This window comes from Schistocerca americana, chromosome X (assembly GCF_021461395.2).
Source record: "Schistocerca americana isolate TAMUIC-IGC-003095 chromosome X, iqSchAmer2.1, whole genome shotgun sequence".
In the NCBI taxonomy this organism is placed as follows: domain Eukaryota; kingdom Metazoa; phylum Arthropoda; class Insecta; order Orthoptera; family Acrididae; genus Schistocerca; species Schistocerca americana.
The window spans coordinates 933737990-933761171 of NC_060130.1; the positions used below are offsets into that span (position 1 = coordinate 933737990).

The window sequence follows — 23182 nt, forward strand, 5'->3', positions numbered from 1 at the left end:
CTCAGTTGTCTTTAGTTTTGTCCCAAGTTGGTGGGTATCCCAGGGAATGAACTGGCCGACCATTTTGCTAGAGGAGCGATTACTCGACCATCATTCACTTTGCTACTCCAAGGTGCAGATATATGGGTGCAAATAAGACCTCTGCCACTTGGAGGTGGAATGACATCTGGTTGGCTACTGTTCTCTCCAATAAACTCTGCACTATCAAGGAGATTACTGCTGCTTGGCACTCTTCCTTCTGTTCCTCCCATAAGGAATCCACCAACCTATATCACCTCCACATTGGTCATACCAGGCTAACCCATAGTTTCATTTTAAGTAATGAGCCACCCCACATTGTAGTTGTGGAGCCTTACAGGCAGTAGCTCATATTATAGTGGAATGCTCCCTTCTTCTGTTTCTCCATGCGTAACATGGCTTCCAGAATTACTTGCCTCAAATACTGACAGGTGAGTCACGGATGATTGAGCTGGTTCTCTGTTTTCTCTGCGAAAGTGGTTTTTATTTTCAGATATATGGTTATAAGCTATTTTTGGTTTAGGGATAAGATGGTTGGGGTTCAGGCCTCTCCCATTACATGCTGGGTCTGACGGATGCCCGACCCTACCATCTTGACCAGCTCACTCTTCCATCCTTCTCTAACTCTGTTTTAATTGCTTTTCGATGTAGTATTGCTTTTTGATGCAGTTTGTCTCCTTTTCTGCCACACCCTATTTTATGTTTTAGAGGTAGCACTGTGTTAAGTAGTGGATGCACTTGAACACCTTGACTACACTGGAGCAGGGATAGGATGTCTGTAGGGGGTGACTTCTGTCGCATGCAGGGCCGTGGGGATTGTCAGTTCCTTACCTGTTTCCCTCCTCTTATTTATATTATTGAAGGCCCAACTGATGTCCATTACACTTTTTGTTATTGGTGACCCAACTAATGTCCATTGCACTTGCACTTTGATTTGAAATTGCAAGGTCATCTCCATTCTGGAAATTCTGGCAAGTCAAGTTCAGCAGGTCTGCTGTGTGGAGATTGAATAACAGTGTTTTGAGACAAGCCATCACTGAGTACATGCCATCTGCACATCTTTTCACCTTGGTTTACTTTAAGCTGCCAAGTGCTCAACATGTTGCTTAAAAGGTTGCCTAGAGCTTTACAGGGTACCGTTTTCAGAAATTTTGATGTTTACGCTTTACATGCACCACATCATGTCATAAGCTGCTGAAAGTTCAGTGGAAACTACCTTTGTCTTGAGTTTCTCCTGGTAGCCACTTTCTGTGTGAGTAGTCAAGGAGAGCATTTGTGCACAGCATTTTCTATCCAGTTTGTTCTTCTGGTACCACAGAATTAATTTGGTCTTGTGTTTGGTCTAAGATCTTTCTTTCCAATAATTTGTTAACAGAGTTAAGCAGAGATACTGGCAAAAGTGTTCTGTAGATGTTCCTTCTTTCTCTGGTTGATTGTTACCAACTACTTCAGCTCACTTAAGCTTTGTTGGTGATGTTCCTGTGCAAAGAATTTCATCGAAAGGCGAACTAGCCACTTTTGCTTTGTAGGAGCAATGTACACCCAAAATTCAGGGTAGAGCCTGTTTGCACATGCAGCATTTCTATAGTTCGTGTTGCTAAGGGCTGTCTCCACTGTGTGTAGTTCCTTTCACCATAATTTCATTTATTTTTTACTTGTAATTACAGTCTTGTGTAGCTAGTGTATTGGTCAGTGGGTTCAAACTATCAAAAATTTTTGAACAGACATGCAGCTGTTAACTAAGCTTACACATAATTAAGTTGCTACTGTTGCTTACAAAATTATTGTAATGCCCAGGACACTGTGCTGTAACTTAATGCAACATCTGTACAACCAGTGAACAGTGCATCCTGTCTAGAAACCTGTCGAATGTGTGTGTGTGTGTGTGTGTGTGTGTGTGTGTGTGTGTGTGTGTGTGTTTTATATATATATAAAATTTTGGAATTCTGCAAGACAGCATGTCTGAAACACAGCGTCTGTTAGTGCTCCAAAGTTTATTTCAGGCTACAAATTTCATAATCTCAAAATTGATGTTTACCATCAAAAGTGAATGTTTCTATATATTCTGTCTAGTTTTGTTCCTTTCCCCACATTGCAGCACAATAGGTTAAACTTGCATCATACACACATTAAAAATACAGTTAAGCAGTGGAGGACCTGACTGACTAATTATATCCTTCCATTATTTGATACCAATAGATAAGCTGCCAACCTTTTTCAAGATTTTTAATGTTTAAAAGAAAATCTGCAAAGAAAGTTCTCACTAGTGCCGTTGAATGGAGAAATAATCACATTGTGAAGTATGGAACTGAGTACTGCAGTTTGATGTCCTCTCCATGCTCCGTAACATTCTCATACCTGACACTGTTGATATCAAGTTTTTAATTGATTTACTTTCTATGATCAATTTTTTGTGCATTGTCACATACAGTTTCTTTGGTGTCCAGATGCATGTTAGTTAGTTACATGTTCCTAGACCATTTGAGCAATTCTTTTATTGAAATGAGGTGGAATGAGTCAGTTTACAGGACATGCATATGTAATAATTGTTAACATTAATGACAATATTATTTTTTAGTCCTACTCACCATGCTACATTTAAAACTAGGTTTTTTAAATTTTTTTACAGGCTCCCATTCTTTAAATAGAAATTTGTCTATGGAATAGGAAGTGTCGTCCAGGAAAAATGATTTTAGGTTAGATTTAATACTTGCTTTGCTACCTGCCAGACATTTTATGGTACTGGTAAATGATCAAAATTTTTGGTACTGTGTATTGAGCTCCCTTGTGAGCCACTGACACTTTTAATAATGGGTGGCAAAGGTCATTTTTTCCTCTCGTGTTGTACGTATGGACATCACTGTTTTCCTCAAATTGTGATGAATTATTTATGGTGAATTTAATTAGCAAATATATGTATTGTGATATTGCAGTTAAAATGGCCAACTCTTTGAAGATATACCTACATGACAACCACAGGCAAACATAATGTATTATTCTTAATTTTCACTTTTGTACAATCAGTACTTCATTTTTGGTAATGAGATAACACAGAAAAATACTCCAAAGGACGTTACTGAGTGGAAATATGCAAAATATTCCAAGATGTTGATTTGTTTGTTTCCAAGACTAGCAACTAGACAAGGTCTGTTCAAAAACTTCCAGGACATTCTTAATTTCCAGCCAGTGGTGTGTTGGAGTATAATGTGGTTGGCATCCCTGCACACACATGTGTTTAATGTGTAACTGCTGGAAGTTTCATTGTTGTATGTCTGTTAGTCATTGTTCAGTGCTGTATCAAGAAGAACTTTGTGTCACACAGTTTGTGAATTTCGAGATGGCAGAGTTAGAGGAGCAATGTGTCTGCATTAAATTTTGCGTGAAACTCAAGAAAACCCTTACAGAGACACACCAAATATGCAGAAAGCCTACAGTGATGAGTGCTTAAGCTGTACTCGGCGTTGAGACTGATTCACACGGCTTAAAAATGGCCCGACAGAAGTTAAGGATGAGCCTCGTTCAGGACTCCCTTCGACATCTACCAATGACACTTATGTCAGGAATGTCAACAAAATTGTGTGTGCCAATCAGACTACTTGTTTGAGAGATTTCAGAAGAATGTTATATTTCAGTTGGATCGTGTCATGAAATCCTGATGCAGCATCTTGGAATGCATCATGTCGCCACCAAGTTCGTCCCATGGTCCTTGAGTCAAGACCAGAAAAACTTTCACCTCATAATCTGTGAAGAGCTTTTGGATCATGCAAATGAGAATGAGATGTTTCTTAAGAGACTCATAACTGTTGATGAGATGTGGGTCTGTGGTTATGACATTGAGACCAAGGTTCAATCTTCACAATGGGCCGGGAAGGTTCTCCAAGAGAAAAAAAGCTCCTCAGGTCAGGTCAAATGCCAAAACTGTGCTGATACTTTCCTTTGAGTTTGGAGGAATTAGTTCATCAAGAATTCATGCCACAGGGACAAATTGTTAATCATTGGTACTATCAGGACCTGTTGCAGCACTTGCAAGAAAATGTGAGAAGGAAACGGCCTGAATTGTGGTGAGACAATTTATGGCTCTTGCATTATGATAACACACCTGCACATTCATCTCTGTTGGTGTGTGACTATTGCACAAAAAACAAAATCACTGTGCTGCCTCGTCTTCCATACCATCTAGACCTGATCCCTGTGGCATTTTTTTATTTCCAAAGTTTAAAACCTTGTTGAAAGGACAAAGATTTGCAGTGATAGATGGGATAAAAAAAAAAATTCGCAGGCGGTGTGCCTTGTGCGATCCAGCAAGAGGTATATCAAGAGTGGATCCAAAATTGAACACTGTGTGACTCCCTTTCAAATTTCTTCCATCACTAAAATTTTCTACCTTTCCAACATTGTCTGAATTATTCAGTACAACTTTTTACATTCTGTTTGTACAGTATGATTTAAGCCAGTTGTGTATAAGCCATCAGTTCCATGAAAGATCTACACAAACACCTTGGAAATGGCAATGAACAGCATTCACAGTTGAACTACCCATTTGGAATACAAACAGTGATGCAGTTGGTGCATAAGTTCATAACATTTTTGTTTTGCATGTTGATATTCCTGTTGCTGTGGGTTTATTTATTGATTGTTCATTTTTTATTTGTAGTTTGCTGTTGCTATTTGAGCTTACATATTGTCATTTTGACATCTGGATGTAGTGAGCACAGCTGTGGATGCTAGAAAATGGAGTGCCAAGTGGAGAAATCAGAACATTTCCAACAGATTCTTCTTTCTGAGTTCAGTAGAGGGGTCACAGCAGTGGAGGCAGTGAGAAACATTTGTACCATGTATGGGGATAATGCCATGGACAGACCACAGAAAGAAAATGGTTCTCTCATTTTAAGGAGGATTGTTTTGACATTAGTGACTTTCCACGTTCAGGAAGACCTTCGGGATTTGAAGAAGATCGTTTGAACACATTAATCCACAATGTGTGTGTCAGTGTACTCGAGAACTGACAAATGTGATAAACTTTGATCATTCCACTATTGTGTGACATTTGCATGCAATGAGGAAAGTTCAATATAAGCCAAAATCACAAAAATCAGTGTATGGCCATGTGTGCATCTCTGCTTGCTCGTCGTCAGTTGGCTTGTGAGCAGCACTGACCATTCCTATCCTGTATCGTTAATGATGGCAAAAAACAATGTCTTTAGGCTAACATGAGGAAAAGAAAGGAGTTGTGGTTGAGCCCAAACAAAGCAACAATTCCCTGCACAAAGTCCTGTGTGCATCCACAAATATAATGTTATGCATGTGTTGGAACAGCAGTGGTTTGGTGTACTACGAATTGCTTCCCCGAGGCATAACCATCACTGCTGACATTTATTGTCAACAGCTGGGATGTTTTGCAGCAATCCAACAATGACGAATAGGAAGACTGCATGGAGTGAATTCTGCTCTGTGATAATGCTCAGCTGCGTTTTGCTAGACTGACAAAAAATTGCTATACAGAAGCTGTGTTGGGAAGTCACTCTGTGCTCACCATATTGACCTGATCTTGCACCCTCATATTTTCACCTTTTCTGCTCTCTATTGAAAAACTTTCAATGAACTTCCTCTCCAGATGAAAATGCCCTTTGAAAATGGCTTGATGAGTTCTTTGCCTCAAAACGACATGATTTCTACAATTGTGGAATTGAAAAGTTACCCCAGTGACTGTTGTAAATAGTGAAGGAGAACATATAATTGATAACTAAAGCCTCTGTTGTGTGTATCTGTTGTTTTTATCAAACTTGTGGAAAAACAACAGTGTCAACTTATGCACCATCCCAATAAATTGTAAGTGAGACTACTCTTGATTACAATATTTTTCAAATATTTTGGATAAAGATGTCAGAAAGGAAATTGGACAGTAATTATTTAAGTCTTTCTTGTCTCATTTCATTTAAAGATGCATATCAATTGTGTATTTTAACCTGTCGGGAGAAATTTCCTTTGCGAGTAATGGATTACATATACAACTAAAGACATTGCGTATTAAGTTAAAACAACTTGGAATTCGGTTTGAAATTCTATCAACACCATGTGAGCATTTGTTTTTTAGGATGTTTATAATTCTGTTAATTTCAGTGAAGGATGTTGGTACTACTTTTAGTTGCTTAAAGTTTTGTGGAATGATATTTTTCATATATTCTTTTGCCACTTTAACTGAACCATTTAATCTTACTTTTCCTACTAGATTTAGAAAATGACAGTTAAAAGTATATGCAGCTTGTAAATTATTGGTCACATCATCATTTAGTTTAATTATTATGATATCTTGGTCACTGACTGGCTGACCTGTCCCCCATTGGCAATATTCCATGTAGTTTTAATCTTATTATCTGCATTATTAATTTATATGGGGATGTGCATACATTTTGACATTTGAATGACTTTTCTTAAAATATTACAGTATTTTTTGTAGTATCTGTGAAATGTTGGATCTTGTCTTATCATGACCTGTATACAAATTTCCCTCTTACTCGTACATAAGCTTTTAATTCCCTTAGTTATCCATGGTTTACTTTTTAATGGATTTTCTGGATAACTTCTTAGTAAAGCTACTTTCAAATATTGAAACAGTTTTGCTATGGAAAAATTGAATTTGACATTATAATCACTTTCTGTATATATGTCACCCCATACCACCTCTTTTAACTTACTCTTAAACCATTGTATCCTGTTCTCATTCATAAGCTCCACTGCTCTGTATGAATCTGCCTCAGGAGTGTAAGGTGTATTTTTTTATTTCCATTAATTGTGCATCATGATCAGATAGTCCATTAACAATCGGGTACACATTGTTTGAACCTGAACACTGTCTATAAAAATTTTATCAGGGTCCTACTATCTTGTCACACAATGGCCCCTACTGTCTTGTTGCACAGAAGTTGGAAAATTAGCCCCTGAAATTAGATTGAAACACCCAAATAGTGATTCTGGTTCATTTTTCCTGTCCATAACTTTCAAGAAATATTCATTGAAACCTCCACAAACTACCAACTGTTTTTTCTTGTCTGTCAGGTACCTCAGTAATGCATCTAGATTTCTGATAAATAGTTGAAAGTTCCCTAGAGGGGATCTGTAGACTGTTAAAATTGCAGGAGAAGTATTCTGCAGTAACAACTAATAAGCATGTGCGACTAGGTTCTAATGTATGCAGAAACTGCTTGTCAAAACTCCTCCATTTTCCATGTTCACTCTACACAAAAATGATGCTAGTGTATAACAGCTTATATCTAACATTTCTATCCCTGGAATGAACAGGGTCACAGGTGGACATAGAATGATGGTTTATTGATAATATAATTATGTACACTTCACAGTCCTATTATAGTTGAATATACATGATCTTGGTCAGAGTCAGTGTGTGGGTGCTGCTGGATGGATGGTGTGGTGGGCTGTGTTCATGCTCTGACTGATGTGCTGCTGGATGTGGCTGGCACTAGGGCTTGGAGTATGAGTGTGGCTAAGAGGATGAACACTTCATGGAGTGACTCTGATTGTGGAACCACTGGTGCGGTCAGTGTAAGGCCAGACTGCACTCTTGATGTGGGCTTCTGATCCATTGGCACAAATAGTGTCACAGCACATGGATACAGTGCAGCCTGCTTGCAGGCACGTTACATCATGGAGGTGAAATAGTACTCATGATTGCAGTGCCACAGTTGTGGATGCATGCTCTGCTGGCAGTGCACCAGGCGCATCCTGTGGCTGCTACCAGAGATACTGTGGTCAAAAACTCGGCCTTTTTGGTGGTCGGAAAGTTCATTAACATGTGAGGTGAGTCCTGATTGGTGTTTGACTTGCAGGAACTTGTGCTGATTATGGCAGAGAATGCCTGAAGCTCGGTCACCCACTGGGTGTGACTGTGTGTCGTGTAGTCTAAGGCTCTAAGCAGTTGATGAGCGGCCGCGTATATGACATCATTTCTTCCTTATGGAGAGATGGCAATGCCATCTTGCTGGTAGCTGAAGATCCTACATCCTCTTCTGCCATAGGGAAGAGAGATGTTAAAGCTGTCTTGGTGTTGGCTGAGGATTTGGCATCCCTTTCCTCCCTTGGAGAGAGAGAGAGCTCTTGGTTTCTGCGATCTTGTCCCTGGAATATGGGACCAGAGGTTGTGTGGCTGTGTCCATTGAGGTTTGGACGATCCAAATATGGCTGCAAACGGTGGAGTGGATGAGGGTTGAAAATTTCTGCGGCTTGAATGAACAGAACAACACGTGCAGGATAGTTCGTCAGAGCAGTATCGAACGATGTAGAGCCAGCGAAAGTGGAAATTGAATAGTGGAAGAGGCCTCCTTCGTAGAAGGGGCCTGGGAAGGTGGTAGTGCAGGAGCCTAGAAGCAGGAATGTGGAACATGATAGGCACGACCGTAGAGCAGCCTGTGGTAGCTGAACTGCATGGACAGGAGTGGGACCTGTACAGGAGAGCCACATAATAATATTGCCCCCTCATGGTAGAGAGGCATGTGAAGTACTGCATAGTAAGGAGAGTGATACTAGTGTAGAGGAAGAGCAATGTGGAACGGAAGAGTACACACACACACACACACACACACACACACACACACACACACACACACACACACACACACACACTCTTAAGGATGTGCATGCACATAAGGGTGTGGCTGGAGTGCATACAGAAGTGCAGACAGAAATTGGAAGACAGTTTGCCTGGAGGGTGGCCAGGTGTGCAAAAACACCTGTGAAGAGAATGGAAGGAAATGTAAGGAAATGTTTGTGCCTTGGGGTGTAAATGTGGAAGAAGAAACAATGTGTCCAAAGGATGGAATTGCATGCGAAAGCCCTTTTAGTGGCAATTGGAAGAAATATTTGGTGCCTGAAAGGTAGACGGCAGGCTTGTGGGGCTAGAGTACTGTGGTATGTGACGGCGTGAAGAAAAATGAAGGACTGGCAGTTACTGTGGAGGAGTGAGAAGGCATCTCACAGTGCACTAAGTGATGCCCGAAGTCTGCACAGGGGTGTGAAAGCAGATATAAAAGGGAGTGTGACAATGTGGCAGCACCAGCAAGGTGTCCCGGCACGTCAGTATCGACACTCTCGATGGTGGAGTGTGCGGATGTGCACTGAAAATGGCAAGAAAGGAATAAGCACGGGTGGGACATCATAAAGGGAAAGGCCCAACTGCTGAGATCACATGTCTGTGTTGGAATGGAATGTTGGATATGGTAGCATCGGAAATGAAAGCTCGATGATGGGAGTTGACAGGTACATGTGAGGAAGTGCAGTTTCAAGCACAGGAAATAGTGAATTGAAGGATCTTGTACCAGAAGTGGGAAGCTGCAGCAGTATTGGTGGGAGTGGGTTGACCCTGGAAAAAGCACTCTGAGTTGCACTGCCTACCTGGGAGCAGAAGTAGTTCTGTCCAAATTACCTAAAAATGGAATGTTACAAATGTGGGACCCCATCACCAGCCTGCCATGGCGCACCACCCTCGAGAGGGAGTTACGCCACAGCTGCAGTCTCTCAGGTAAAGGTGAAAGCGATGGCTGCAGTATTGGGTTCGCGGTCAGAAGGGGGTGGCGGATTGGCAGCAGATGAGGGCCAGTGTGGCAGAAGTGGGACTGTAGCCTTGTGGTCAACTGGTGTTTGGGCATAACCATCCTCGGGAAGAGGACTGTACATGGCCACAAGGTGTGGGGCTGCAGAAGAAGCATCAGATAGCTGGAACATGGCAGCAACCAGATGGCAGGCGAGAGTGGCAGACTTCAACCTTATCACCACCTTTGCTAGTGGTACGGTGCATGTGGAATGAATGGATTGCCAAGGGGACAGAGAAAAATGGTTTATTGATAAGCATATGATGTACACTTCAGTCATATTGTGAGTTTCACAAAGGATTAAGACTCGACAGTAACTGTCCTAGTCGGTGTAAGAGGGCTGCTAGGTGGACTATATGGTGGGCTGATAAACTGCAAGGTGTGGCCAGCACAAGAGTGTGTGTGTGTGTGTGTGTGTGTGTGTGTGTGTGTGTGTGTCTTTTAGCCTAAGCCATCGACAAGTAGCTGTGCTTACGACAGTGTTTCTTTGTTGTCTTTTATGGATGCACATAAATTTTTCCACTTCGTCACATTTATTTACCTCTCTTTGGCACACTTTCTTACTTTTGTTTATGTTGCTCTGTCAGTTCACCGAGGAGAAAAGCATTTTTTCTCTCACTATCTTAGATTTGAATGAAACTTGACTTATTTGGTCTACCTATTGAAATAAGTAGCAGTACAAAATTTTAACATTTTATCACTAAATGTTTCCACTGTTCATCGATTTCAACATTTTGATGATGAAAAATGACACATGTTAACATTTTGAAAATGAGTTTTTTATTATTTATCTTCAAAACAAAGGAAAATTCGGAGGTTGAATACTCTATACTATAAGGACTGTAGAACAATATCTGATGCCTTTAAGAAAAGTATCAAGACAAGAAAAATGTATACATAAATTTTTGTATTTTATTTTGCAAAAATGATCCTCAAAGCATGAGATATTACTTGAAAAAATAAAATTAGTGGATATTTTGTTCTTTTAGCTGTTGTTTTTGCAATAAATAATAAAATTTAGTTTTTTGCTTGTGAATCTAAAGTAAACCATTGAAATTTCAGGGGTTCCTAATAATATGCTTTTGACCTAGCAAAGATGTTAAACGATTAAACTTATAAAAGAAACAGGCTCAGTCGCCAGGTTTTTTTTTTATAGAAAAGAGACAAGTTAATTCAATTTTTTAGACAGAACTATGTACAGTAGACATAATTTTATAAAAGAAACATTTTTTTCTGAATAGAGCACCTACATTCCTTTGAAAACTGGTAAGCTCTTATAGTTCGATGTTTTAGGCTGTTCAACAATAGCTAGCATGTGAGGAATGGGAACTGTGCAAGTATCCTCTTATTTGGGCCAATGGATTGTCAGCTAAGGTCCTCAAGGATGCAAAAATTTTACAGCTACATCATGTGCTGTTGTATTTAGCTCAGTCATAGTCCCAAATCATCACAAATTAGAATATTTACAAGCTACATCTTGTGGTGCGATATGGACTTCATGGTTGATAAAATAAGGAACAGTTTAAGAAGAAACAAAATCAGTTGCTGACTAACCATATGATACTAAACTTATCTTAATGAAAAATTTGAAATATTTTCAAAGATTCTAAATATTCAGCACAGTAAGAACATAATATTTTTAAAATAAAGGATTGTTAGCTGAACCAAACCTGGAAACGGGGAACTGAAAACCAAAGCAATTGATTTAGTAACAAACTTTCACCATAGTGATGAACAGTCTAGAAATTTGCCCGGTAAAAAAGATGTTGGAAGCATAAGGAGAAAGCAGTGTGAAATAAAAGAAAAAGATTCATGCAATTATGCATGAAATTTATTTGCATTTTGAAAATTAATATCGAGAAACTAATGTTTTTTTTTCCTTCATTGGGTTCTCTTCACTTCAAAAGCAAAAAATACCAAAGGAACAAAATATTCATTACATTTATTATCTCATCAATATTCCATGTTTTGAGGACTGATTTGAAGAACAACAAAACGGATTATCCCTTTCCCTTTTATGTGATATTTGAGGTAAGGGTGAACCGTGTTTTTTGAAAAACAAAGTAATAAAATTTATGTATAAATTTTTTTCATTTCTTGGTGGTATTGTGGCTGAAGATGGAATATTATTATTTTATGTGCCACTAACCTAAACCAGAGAGAGATGAAATGTTAAAATTTGATATGGTTACTTATCGCAATAGGGAGGACAAATAAGGCAAGTTTCAACTAAATATTAGATGATGGGTGAGATGGCATGGATGACTTAACATGGAATGAACTGTGTGTGTTTCTACATTGCCAGACATTTCATTATTACATATTTTCCTGCCGCCATGGTACACTCGATTCTTCATGGCCTGCTGAAATGTGTAAATTATTTGGCCATTATTTTTAATTTCCTTTGTTGTTCTAGGGAAAAAAAACCATTTTCCATGCAGTTATTGTATGCCTGAGATGACATGGTGCACTTACCCATGTATGTGAGAGGACTGAGTGTTTAAATTCCCCTCTAAACATACTGATTCAGATTAGAAAATTACCATAAATCACTGTAGGCATAGGCCTGTGCTCTCTCTATGACCACCTCAACATTTACAGGATGTTCACCTCTAACCCACATACATACATACATACATACATACATACCTACCTACCTACCTACCTACCTACCTACCAGATCATCATGCACTATTCTAAATAACATTGTTCGTTTTGTTTCAGCATGTTCGTGAATTACAGAAAATGAAGGAAATATTTGGTGAGAAAGTGTTCTGCTTTGTTATTACATCACAAGTCAGAACACCTGAAAACTTGTGCAGCACATACACGTCATCACCTGTTGGTAAAATGCTTGAGGCAGCTGCACGTAGTATAGGTCACTCTTGTGAAGATGCTATGGAAAACAGGATTTTAGTTGTGTTTCATCAGTTATCACTTATTGGTGAGTTTTTTATATTAAATTTTTTGAATATCATTTTATTGAAAACTTGGTAATGTATAATATTTTTAATCACATGAGGAAGTAGATAAAAATGAGATGGGGGATACGAAATTGCAGGAGATATGAAACTGCAAGAATAATTTTATAGAGCAATGAAGGATCAAAGTCAAAATGATGCCCCTGAAGTAAATGACATTCCCTCAAATTATTGAGATCCTTTAGAGAGTCAGTCATGATAAAATTATTCCACATGTTTTGCAAGATGTAAGAGACAGGCAAAATATCCGTAAACTTCAGGATTGAGGTAATAATTCCAGTCCCAAGGAAGACAGGTGCTGATGTGTGAATGCTAGCATACCATCAGTTTGATGGTCGTTGTTGGAAAATATTGACAGAATTATTTACAGAAGACTGGAAAAACTGGTCAAAGCCAACCTTGTGGAACATAAGTTTGAATTCTGGAGAAATGTGGGGAAAACATGAGACAATACTGACCCTACAACTTACCCTAGAAAATAGGTTGTAGAAGGCAAACCTACATTTATAACATTTGTAGATTTAGAGAAAGCTTTTAACAGTGTTGAGCAGACTACACTCTTAGAAATTTTGAAGGTAGCAGGGATAAACTGCAGGTAACAAAAGGTTATTTACAAATTGTACAGAAACCAGACTGCAGTTACAAGAGTTGAATGTGAAAGGGAAGCAGTAGCTGAGAAGGAAGTGTGACAAGCTTGCAGTCTATGCCCAATGTTACTCAATCTGTACATTGAACAAGCTGTGAAGGAAACCAAGGAGGAATTTGTAAACGGATTTAAAGTTCTTGTAGAAGAAATAAAACTTCGAGATTTGCCAATGACATCGAAATTCTGTCAGTGTGCAATGGAACAGAATGGATAATGTCTTCAAGAGAGATTACAAGATTAAATCAGTAGAAGTAAACCAAGGGAAATGGAACATAATTGAATTAAATCAGGTGATGCTGAGGGAATTAGATTAAGAAATGAGACTAAAAGTAGTAGATGAGTTTTGCTATTTGAGCAACAAAATAATAGATAATGACCGAAGTAGAGAGTATATAAAATGCAGACTAACAATAGGAAGAAAAGTATTTTTGAAGTTGCGGAATTTGTTAAGATGTAATATCAATTGAAGTGTTAGAAAGTCTTTTCTAACAGTATTTGTCTTGAGTGTAGCCCTGTACAGTAGTGAAACACGGACAATAAGCAGTTCAGACAAGAAGAGAATAGAAATGAGATGCTCTAGAAGAATGCTGAAGATTAGATGGGTAGATGGAATAACAGATGAAGAGGTACTGAATTGAATTGGAAGAAAAAGAAACTTGTGGTACAACATGACAAAAGAAGTGATTGGTTGGAAGGAGATGACCTGAGGCATCAAGAAATTGCCAGTTTGGTAGTGGAAGAGGAAGTGTGTGTGTGTGTGTGTGTGTGTGTGTGTGTGTGTGTGTGTGTGTGTGTGTGTGTAAATTGATGTAGGATGCTGTAGTTATGCAGAGTTGAAGAGGCTGGCAAGGATAGACTTACAGGGAGAGCTGCATCAAACCAGTCTTTCCAGAAGACCAAGACGACGATGACAGTAAAGTAACACGAAATAGACTTTTTAATGTTCCAGCTCACAGAGCATGGAATCTTGTTGCATTTTAACTATGCATTGTAATGAAATTCCTATCATTATTGCCTCATCATGCTTTATGCTGTTTCTATTTGTTGTTACTATCATCATCATCATCATCATCATCATCATCATCATCATCATCACATTTTAATAGATTAAGACCAACTCGTGTAACTGATAGGGCTACTACATGAATGTGGTTTCTTATTTTTGCAATTCTTTTCTGGTGTTGTGCCATAGAGTATTTAAGATCAAAACAAGAAGAGCAAGATGAAAGTGAAATTTAAATGGAGAAAGCTATTACAGTGAGACAGAAGACTGAAGAGAGAGAGGAAAAAAAAAAAATCATGTGAAGGAGTGGTGGGCGGGGGGAGGGGGGGGGGGGGTGAGTGAGTTAACAAGACAGTGGAATATGCTGGGAGCCAAAGGAGATGATTGATATGAAGACAAGGAAGTGAAATGCGCAGTAGGAGAGGAATGGGGAGGGGGTAAGTCACTTAAGTGTATACCACTGCTGTGAACCATTAAAGGGCTATAAATTTTGTTTGTCATTTCACTGAAATTTACTTTGTTAAAAATAGTGTTTTCACTTATGGTCTCTGCCAGTGTCATGGAAAATATGAATGTAGGAGAACTAGGACCCATGATTTCTGAATCACTGTCACCTCCTGTGGTAATCCTCATGACACGGATAGTAAAACAAGTATCCATGTCCCTCTTATTTAGTTTTCTTGCATGGTTTGTGGGTCACATATGCAACAACTAGCCATGATGTGAAACATGTTGGGACATTTCTATGCTACATTGTTAGTGGTGTTGAACTGTGATGGCTGTATGTTAACTTCTTAAGAAGAAATTAATAGCTCAGCCCTAACAGAAGACATCTTTTTGAGCATGGGTCAGTGTGAACAGATTATATTTTGCATCTGTTGGAAAAAAGTGTGTTGTGCACTATGAGCTGCTCTCCACGGAAGTGTCCATCACAGCTGCCATTTTCTGCCAATATCAGAGATGCCACTCTGTCACAGTGTAAGGAAAATGACCAACAAAACTGCATCAAGTGCTGCTACAGCACAATAATTTCTCAGAATAAGTTATCTATGTGTTTGTTCATGAAGTCTTCCCTCAGACAATTATTTTCCTGTCCTTGTGCCTGCAGGTGTTTACCTTACTTCCTCCTTGTTGAACCACCATCAAAAAAATTCCTTTCCGGATGAGAATGCATTTCATTTCTGGCTTGAAAGCATCTTTAACTCTGAACTAGTAGGTCTCTAAAGGCGTGGAATTTGTGAACTATCTGAGCATTGTCGAGTTGTTTTATATAAAGCTAGAGAATATATTGTTGTTGATTAGTTTCTCTCTTATGTTTACTGTTGTTTTCAATAAATTAAAGAAGAACTGCTGTTAAAATATGTGCTGTACTTACATAAATGAATTAAAATTTACCATGATATCCTTACAATGAAAGTATATTTTAGTAAACAAAAAGTATCTGTAACACAAGCATACCTAAATTGACACAAATTACTAAGATATTATGCAGTTGTGCAGTTCAAAATGATATGTTTTTACGTGCTGTCCTTTGTCATATTCAAATAGTATGAAAATGTGGTAGTTCGGGTAGATGCATTAAAAAGCTAGTTAATAAATGATTCATTATTTATAAATAAAAAATTATTCATGAATAAAAACTTATAAATAAAATTGATAGTCACAAAAATAACGAAATTTATTTTGTCAGAGACAGCAAAAGGCGTTAGCAAGAGTGCAGTATCTTAAGTTTTTTGCCCTTACACTATGGGCTACTGAAAGTAACTATAAGACTTAGGAGAAAGATGACTTACGGTTTCATCATTGATTTGTGATCTGACTGCTTATAGCTCTATCACAGAATAGATAAAATTCTGGCCTTCATTGAGAGAGGTAGCCTTCACTTTACAGCTGAACTATGTTACATCAGAGCTAGTAAACTGCTGTGGCATTGGTCTCTCCTGTATTGCCCTAGTGGTGACTAGGGGAGATAAATTACAATGTTAAAGACAAGATTAGTTGCAGTTTTTGCATGGAACAACTTTCCTGGACTCAAAACTATAAATTGAAATGTGATGCCACACCTCAAATGAAAATCACTCAGATTATTCAGTGAGAAGAAAATATCAAGTGAATTTAGCAGGATAATTCAGTGTCATCCAGGAAGTGACTCAATGACAGAGTTGACAAACAAGTTTCAGTTATATTACTGCAGAAAGAATAACAGCCATTGTGTTTCTTGAGCAGGCTCTGAAGTTAGTCCATCTTGCATCTCGGAGACATGGCTACCGAGTGCCAGAACACCGAAAATATAAGCTAACGAGTCTTATATCCATTTCTCTGACTGGGTTTTGGGACTAGAGTATAGTTACTAATAATACTCACATGCACCTTCTACAAACTAAACATCATACATCAATAAATGTCACCATTATTATTATTATTATTATTATTATTATTATTATTATTATTTGTCTTACGCATACTGAAAACTGAAAAACTCATTCATCAGACGTGAGTCACTTTTTTGGAGCATCTCCATTGTTTATACTGTGAACATCATGAGTAGACATGACATCTTTTGAACATAATAGATTTAAAAAAGGTATTCCTTAAGAACACTGACAGTAATATCTAGAATAAGTCATCTGTTAGCAAAACTGTCATTTGGTGTATAAATATGGAAAGAATGAGAAGTATCATCTACTCGTAACAATTGCAAATATAACTGCTGCTCCTATTTTGTCAGTAAAAGCAAAAAGCAGTTATGTTAAAGAGTTTTTCAAGTTTTAGTGTGCTTATGACAGAGAGAACCCACAAATAACAATTGATTCTCCAAGCTGGGTGTGGTGCTGATTTTCTATGCAGTGCCTTGCAATCGGCAAAAAGTGTTATTAACTTAATCCCTGATGGCTTCGTATGACTGACTGATGCCTCTAGGCTAGCATAATATTGATAGAGAACTCCCAAGGTGTAATGTGATGGCACAGATGGGCAGATGGTTCTAGAGTTAACAGAGACTGTCCATATGTTACTGGATCATGATGCCAAACAACCACTACTAACCACTGCTACATTTTAACAGTTGTCATTGTTAGCACTATAAGAGCACATATACTTGCTATGATTATGCGCTGTTTGGCATGATAGACTATAGTGATTCTTCATTTATGTTTTTGATCTGATGATGGAAATACATTACGTATATGAAGAAATGAAGTCCCATCCAGATAGATAGTTGAGTATAAATGAATCATGGTCACAGGCCTCTATAAAGACTTCCTGTCCTCCATTATATAGTAAAATTAGCATCACTTTCTGAGTTGTACTCACTCCAAACAGGAGTACTGCTGAAGATAGTAGTGTTTTAGCAATACTTTGATAATTCCAACATCATTATTCTGATAGCCTAAAGAAGCCATTGGCGTGAAGCTTATTTGGAATTCCATTATTGCCAAACTGCAAAACTCGAGGAAATGCGTAGAGACTCTACCCATCACTCAGTTGGTGAACCTCCTATTGTTGTTTTGGATTTGCTCTGTCTTAGGTGTACTGATACTAATAACTGCATGATCAGAATGGTATGGGTGCTCAGTGAATGAGGTGGTGTTACGCTGTCTAACGGCTTTGAATGACATTAGTGATGCTGCACTCAATCTAATGTTGACTACCTAAGTATATTTAGTGGAGTGATGTTGTTGCTTCTTATGAACAACAATTCCGTTTAAGTTCTACATACACTATATGACCAAAAGTATCCAGACACGCTCAAAAGCATATGTTTTTCATATTATGTGCATTGTGCTGCCACCTACTGCCAGGTACTCCATAACAGTGACCTCAGTAGTCATTCGACAACATAAGAGAGCAGAATGGGATAATCCACGGAACTCACAGACTTTGAATGTGGTCAGGTGATTGGGTGTCACTCGCATCATATGTCTGTGCACAGATTTCCACACTCCTTAACATCCCTAGGTCCACTGTTTCGAGTGTGATAGTGAAGTGGAAACGTGAAGGGACACATGCAGCACAAAAGCGTACAGGCCAACCTCGTCTGTTGACTGACAGTGTGTTGACAGTTGAAGAGTCGTAATGTGTAATAGGCAGGCATCTATCCAGACCATCACTCAGGAATTCCAAACTGCATCAGCATCCACTGCAAGTAGTATAACAGTTCGGCGGGAGGTGAGAAAACTTGGATTTCATGGTCAAGTGGCTGGTCGTAAGCCACACATCACGCCGGTAAATGCCAGACAACGCCTTGCTTGGTGTAAGGAGCATAAACATTTGGACAACTGAACAGAGGGAAAACGTTGTGTGGAGTGACGAACAACGGTACGCAATGTGGTGATCCGATGGAAGGGTGCGGGTATGGCGAATGCCTGGTGAACATCATCTGCCATTGTGTGTAGTGCCAACAGTAAAATTCGGAGGCATTGGTGTTATGTTGTGGTTATGGTGTGGTTGTGTTTTTCATGGAGGGGCCTTGCACCCCTTGTTGTTTTGCATGGCACGATTACAGCACAGGCCTACATTGATGTTTTAAGCACCTTCTTGCTTCCCACTGTTGAAGAGCAATTCGGGGATGGCAATTGCATCTTTCAACATGATCGAGCACCTGTTCATAATGCACGGACTGTGGCGGAGTGGTTACACAACAACAACATCCCTAATGGACTGTCCTGCACAGAGTCCTGACCTGAATCCTATAGAACACCTTTGAGATGTTTTGGAATGCTGACACCGTGCCAGGCCTCACCGACCGACATCGATCCCTCTCCTCAGTGCAGCACGCCGTAAAGGATGGGCTGTCATTTTCCAAGAAACCTTCCATCACTTGATTGAATTTATGCTTGCGAAAGTGGAAGCTGTCATCAAGGCTAAGGATGGGGCAACACCATATTGAATTCCAGCATTACTGATGGAGGGCGCCACGAACTTGTAAGTCATTTTCAGCTAGGTATTTGGATACTTTTGATCACATAGTGTATTTCACCCTGCTCTGCGGACTAGCATTCTAGTAAAAGCATAATGTGTGGTTTGTGTTTAAAAGATGTGTTAATAATGTAACATAGTGCCAAAATCATAATGGGGTAGTTCCTATTAGTGATAAAAATGTTCGTGGCATTTAAGCATGAATGAAAAGAAGGTAGAAAACAATACTCGTGTACTCAAACTGTATTAGCTGTTTGTTGATCTAAACTAATGTTCATATATCATTGGGCATTATTTGTTATTCAGGAAATCAAATGAAATGTTCTACATGTGTCATTTTAATAACGGACAGCAGAACGAGTAGTAATAGTCCTTAGCATTTAGTGCCAGGGTAAACCATAGATCCTGTGGTAAAACGAGAAGGGTAGAAGTGTTTCACTGCGTTGCCCACTGGCATTGCCATTTTTATTTAACAAAAAGATGATGACAACCACTTTGGGCTACAGTGGTTTACCAAAACATGAGGAACTGCATTTACCTTCTCTTTCTCAGAGCAGACTGGTACAAAAGTTGTCAGTTTATGAGAGCCACATACTGTTTCATGGACCTCAGCGAGCCAGAGGACACATGTAATTCAATGGATGACATCGCTGTATAATACATACAAGCACAATGACAGTAAATTATCATGTGACTGTTATCAGTTAGGACAAATAAGTGGTCATAACAGCTCACTATTAAATCTCTCTTCATGGTCCATTGCTTATGACAATAGGGAACTGCCCCTTACGTATATTAGGTGTGATCCAAAAGTAACGGGAATTTTTTATTTTGTTAAAGAATCTTTATTCATCATTGTCAACTTTGTCCCCTTTAGAGTAGTCTCTCTCTGATGTAATACACGTATGCTAATGCTTTTTCCAATCTTGGAAGCACTTCTGTAACTCGCGTTTCGTTGTTGTGTTCAACTCCTTCAACAATTCTGTTTTTACCTTATCAGTGGTGGCAAAATGATGCCCTTTCATGTTTCTCTTCAGCGTTGGGGATAGAAAGAAGTCGTAGAGGGCCATGTCCGGCAAATTCGGTGGCTGAGGCAACATAACGGTTTTGTTATTTGCCAAAAAAATCACGAACAACCATTGAGGAGTGAGTGGGAGCATTATTGTGTTGCAATTTCGAAGAGTGGTTTTGCCACAATTCTGCTCATTGTCTTTGGATTGCTTCATGCAAACAATGCCTAACTTCCATGTTGTATACCTAATTGACCATATGATGACAAGGCAGGAAGTCGTGATTCAATATCCCATTGTAATGAAAGAAAACCATGAGAAGACCTTTTGCATGTGATCAAACTTTTTGAATTTTTTCAGTCTTGGCTCTTTCAGGCAATTTCCATTGGGACAACTGGGCCTTGGTTTTAACTATTTCATTACCTGTTATAATCTTCTTTAAAAGTTCTGTATCGTTGCCGACTTTATTCAGCAATTCTTGAGCGATGTCTTTGTGACGTCATTTTTGGTTGAAATTCAACAATTTTGTAACAAACTTTGCTGCTACAAATTTCATGCCCAAAACATCTGAAAAAATTGTTTGACATAAGCCAAAGGATATGCCATCATCATTAGCAATCTCTCTGATGGTGATTTGCTGATTTTCCAAAACCATTTTCTTTACTTCTTTCACATTGTTGTCAGTAATTGAAGTGTTAATGTGTCCAGGTTGGGTGTTGTTGAATACAACATTTAGATCCTCTTTCAAACTCTTATACCACATGTGAACTGTTGTCTTACTCATAGCAGATTTGCCAAAAACTGCAGCCTACATTTTGAATGTGGTGCTGCACTTCATTCAATATTCAATCAAAATTTAATGTAAATCTTTTTCATCCATCGTTTTTGAAAGTGAGTATTTGCCAAGCACCCAAAAACACACACAACCTTTCTGATTGTTAAGAATAAACTAAATATTCAAAACAGCTGAAAATTCAAACATATATCAGGAACATGTGCAACAACAAGATAAAAAGAAAGGAAATTTGGATGTATAAAGTCTACAAAATTAAAAAATTCCCATTACTTTTTGATCACACCTCGTGTGCTAACAAAAATACACTGACCCTTGTTACCTGTGAAACTACAGGCAATCCACTGCATCTTATTCCTTTTCTACGAGCTGTTGATTATTTCTTGTTATTAAATGAATAATCTTTCTCACCAGCTCTGCAAATGCTCCACTGCTTTCAAAATCAAAAACATGAGTACAGGCAAATAATATGCTGCAGGCGATTAGGTACATGTCAGCTTGGTGAAACAAGACATTTGATGGTGTGACATATGCCCATTGCAATCGAAAGAAAGGCAGTAGGCTGAAATTTGCAGCATGACACTCAGCAGCAAAGCACACGAAGACCACTAAACACTTTCAAGAGCACTCCATAGGGACATAGATGGCCAGTCAACAAATCACACAAATCAGCCCCATCAGAGCCAGTTAAGATGATTGTGGAGATTACAGCCTGCTGATGCAAGACCAGGAAAGGTAACAGATGGTAGAATGGGCCACATGGGCCGGGGGACTGTTGTGGTTAGCTGGAATCTTCATTTCTGCCACCCAGTTCTTGCCAGTCACAAATCCCTGGAGAAATAATTCCAGAACACAGACAGAGGGAATAATTGAGCATTCCTAATTTCATGACCAAAGCACATGAGGGTACTTGGAATGCAGTGTACATCTTGGTTGCAAAGGGGATGGTACTTCTTCTTTTTTCATACCTGTGGCAAGACACACTCATCCTGCAATGGCTCTGCGGTCATGATAGAAGGGGATAGCATGACTTGTACATGATGATGTTCCAGTCTGCTGAAGTGAACAGTCATGGAGAAGTCGGTCAGACGCATTTCGACATTGACTGCTGATGTCAGTTGCATAGTTTGGCAGGGTAGCTCATAGAACAGAGAACACTTATATAAAGCAGCAGTCTCAGTTGAAAAGTTATTTTTATTACCAATACCATTCCACCCAATTCTCTCTATATATACTTATGGAAACCGATTACTGTATCAATCAGCCCATCATGGAATAGAATAAGCTTTATACAAAGAAAACTGCTTATTTATTTATTTATTCCATGTGATCTGATGGCACACAGTGTGTTGCAGATGTCGGAAAATATCATTTAACATTGTTAACATATATTAACGTAAGCCTATAGTATCCTAATGTATTATATTGCTCAGTGTTTTCAATTTAACACAAACAGCAAGATTACTGTTCTAAGTATTCATTTACAGAGTAAAAACAGTGACACAACAAATATGACTTCACGGCTTTGCTAAATTTTATGTTGTCTTCGGTGGACTTAATACTAGTGGGAAGATTGTTGAACAGTTGGAGGCCCATGTGGAAAACTCCCTTTTTACACAGTTGAGTGTTTGTACATATAACATGCAGGTTTGCGTTTTTCCTGGTGTTGTGTTCATGTATTTCATTATTTTTTACGACTCTGGGGTCAGTTGGCACTGTGTGTTTTCTGAAGAATTTTAGAGTCTCAAGAATGTAGAGGCAAGGCAGTGTAAGAATTTCCAACTTTCTGAAGATGGGTTTGCAGGAGTCTCTGGGTTTGCTTCCAGTAATAATCCTCATTGCTCTCTTCTGGATTCTGAATGTGCTCAGAGCAGTTGGAGCATTTCCCCAGAATATTACACCATATTTTAGGTGGGCTTGTATGTAAGCGTAGTATGCGCTGGTTAATGTTTTCAGGCTAGCACATGTTTTCAGTACACTCAATGCATAACAGCCAGTACAAATCCTGGCATTTACCTTTCCTGTATGTGTATTCCATTTCAGGTTATCTTGAACCCACAGACCTAGGAATTTGAAAACAGTGTCGGTATCTATTGACTGGTTATTTATAGTGACCGATGGCTGAGAGGAATTTGCATTTTGTGTTGTGTGGAAGTTCATGGAAGCTGTCTTTTTCGTGTTGATAGTTAATCTGTTGATCTTTGCCCAGTTG

General features: G+C 38.8%; 1 protein-coding gene across 3 annotated transcripts in view; it reads left to right on the forward strand.

Moving 5' to 3' along the window:
* The window catches only part of LOC124555766 (dual serine/threonine and tyrosine protein kinase-like), a 335619-nt gene that overhangs the window by 104055 nt on the left and 208382 nt on the right, over positions 1-23182 (forward strand). For all 3 annotated transcript variants that reach the window (XM_047129810.1, XM_047129811.1, XM_047129812.1), the window contains one exon: positions 12345-12564. In XM_047129810.1, coding sequence (XP_046985766.1) covers positions 12345-12564 — 220 coding nt within the window. The remainder of the gene's footprint in view (positions 1-12344; positions 12565-23182) is intronic.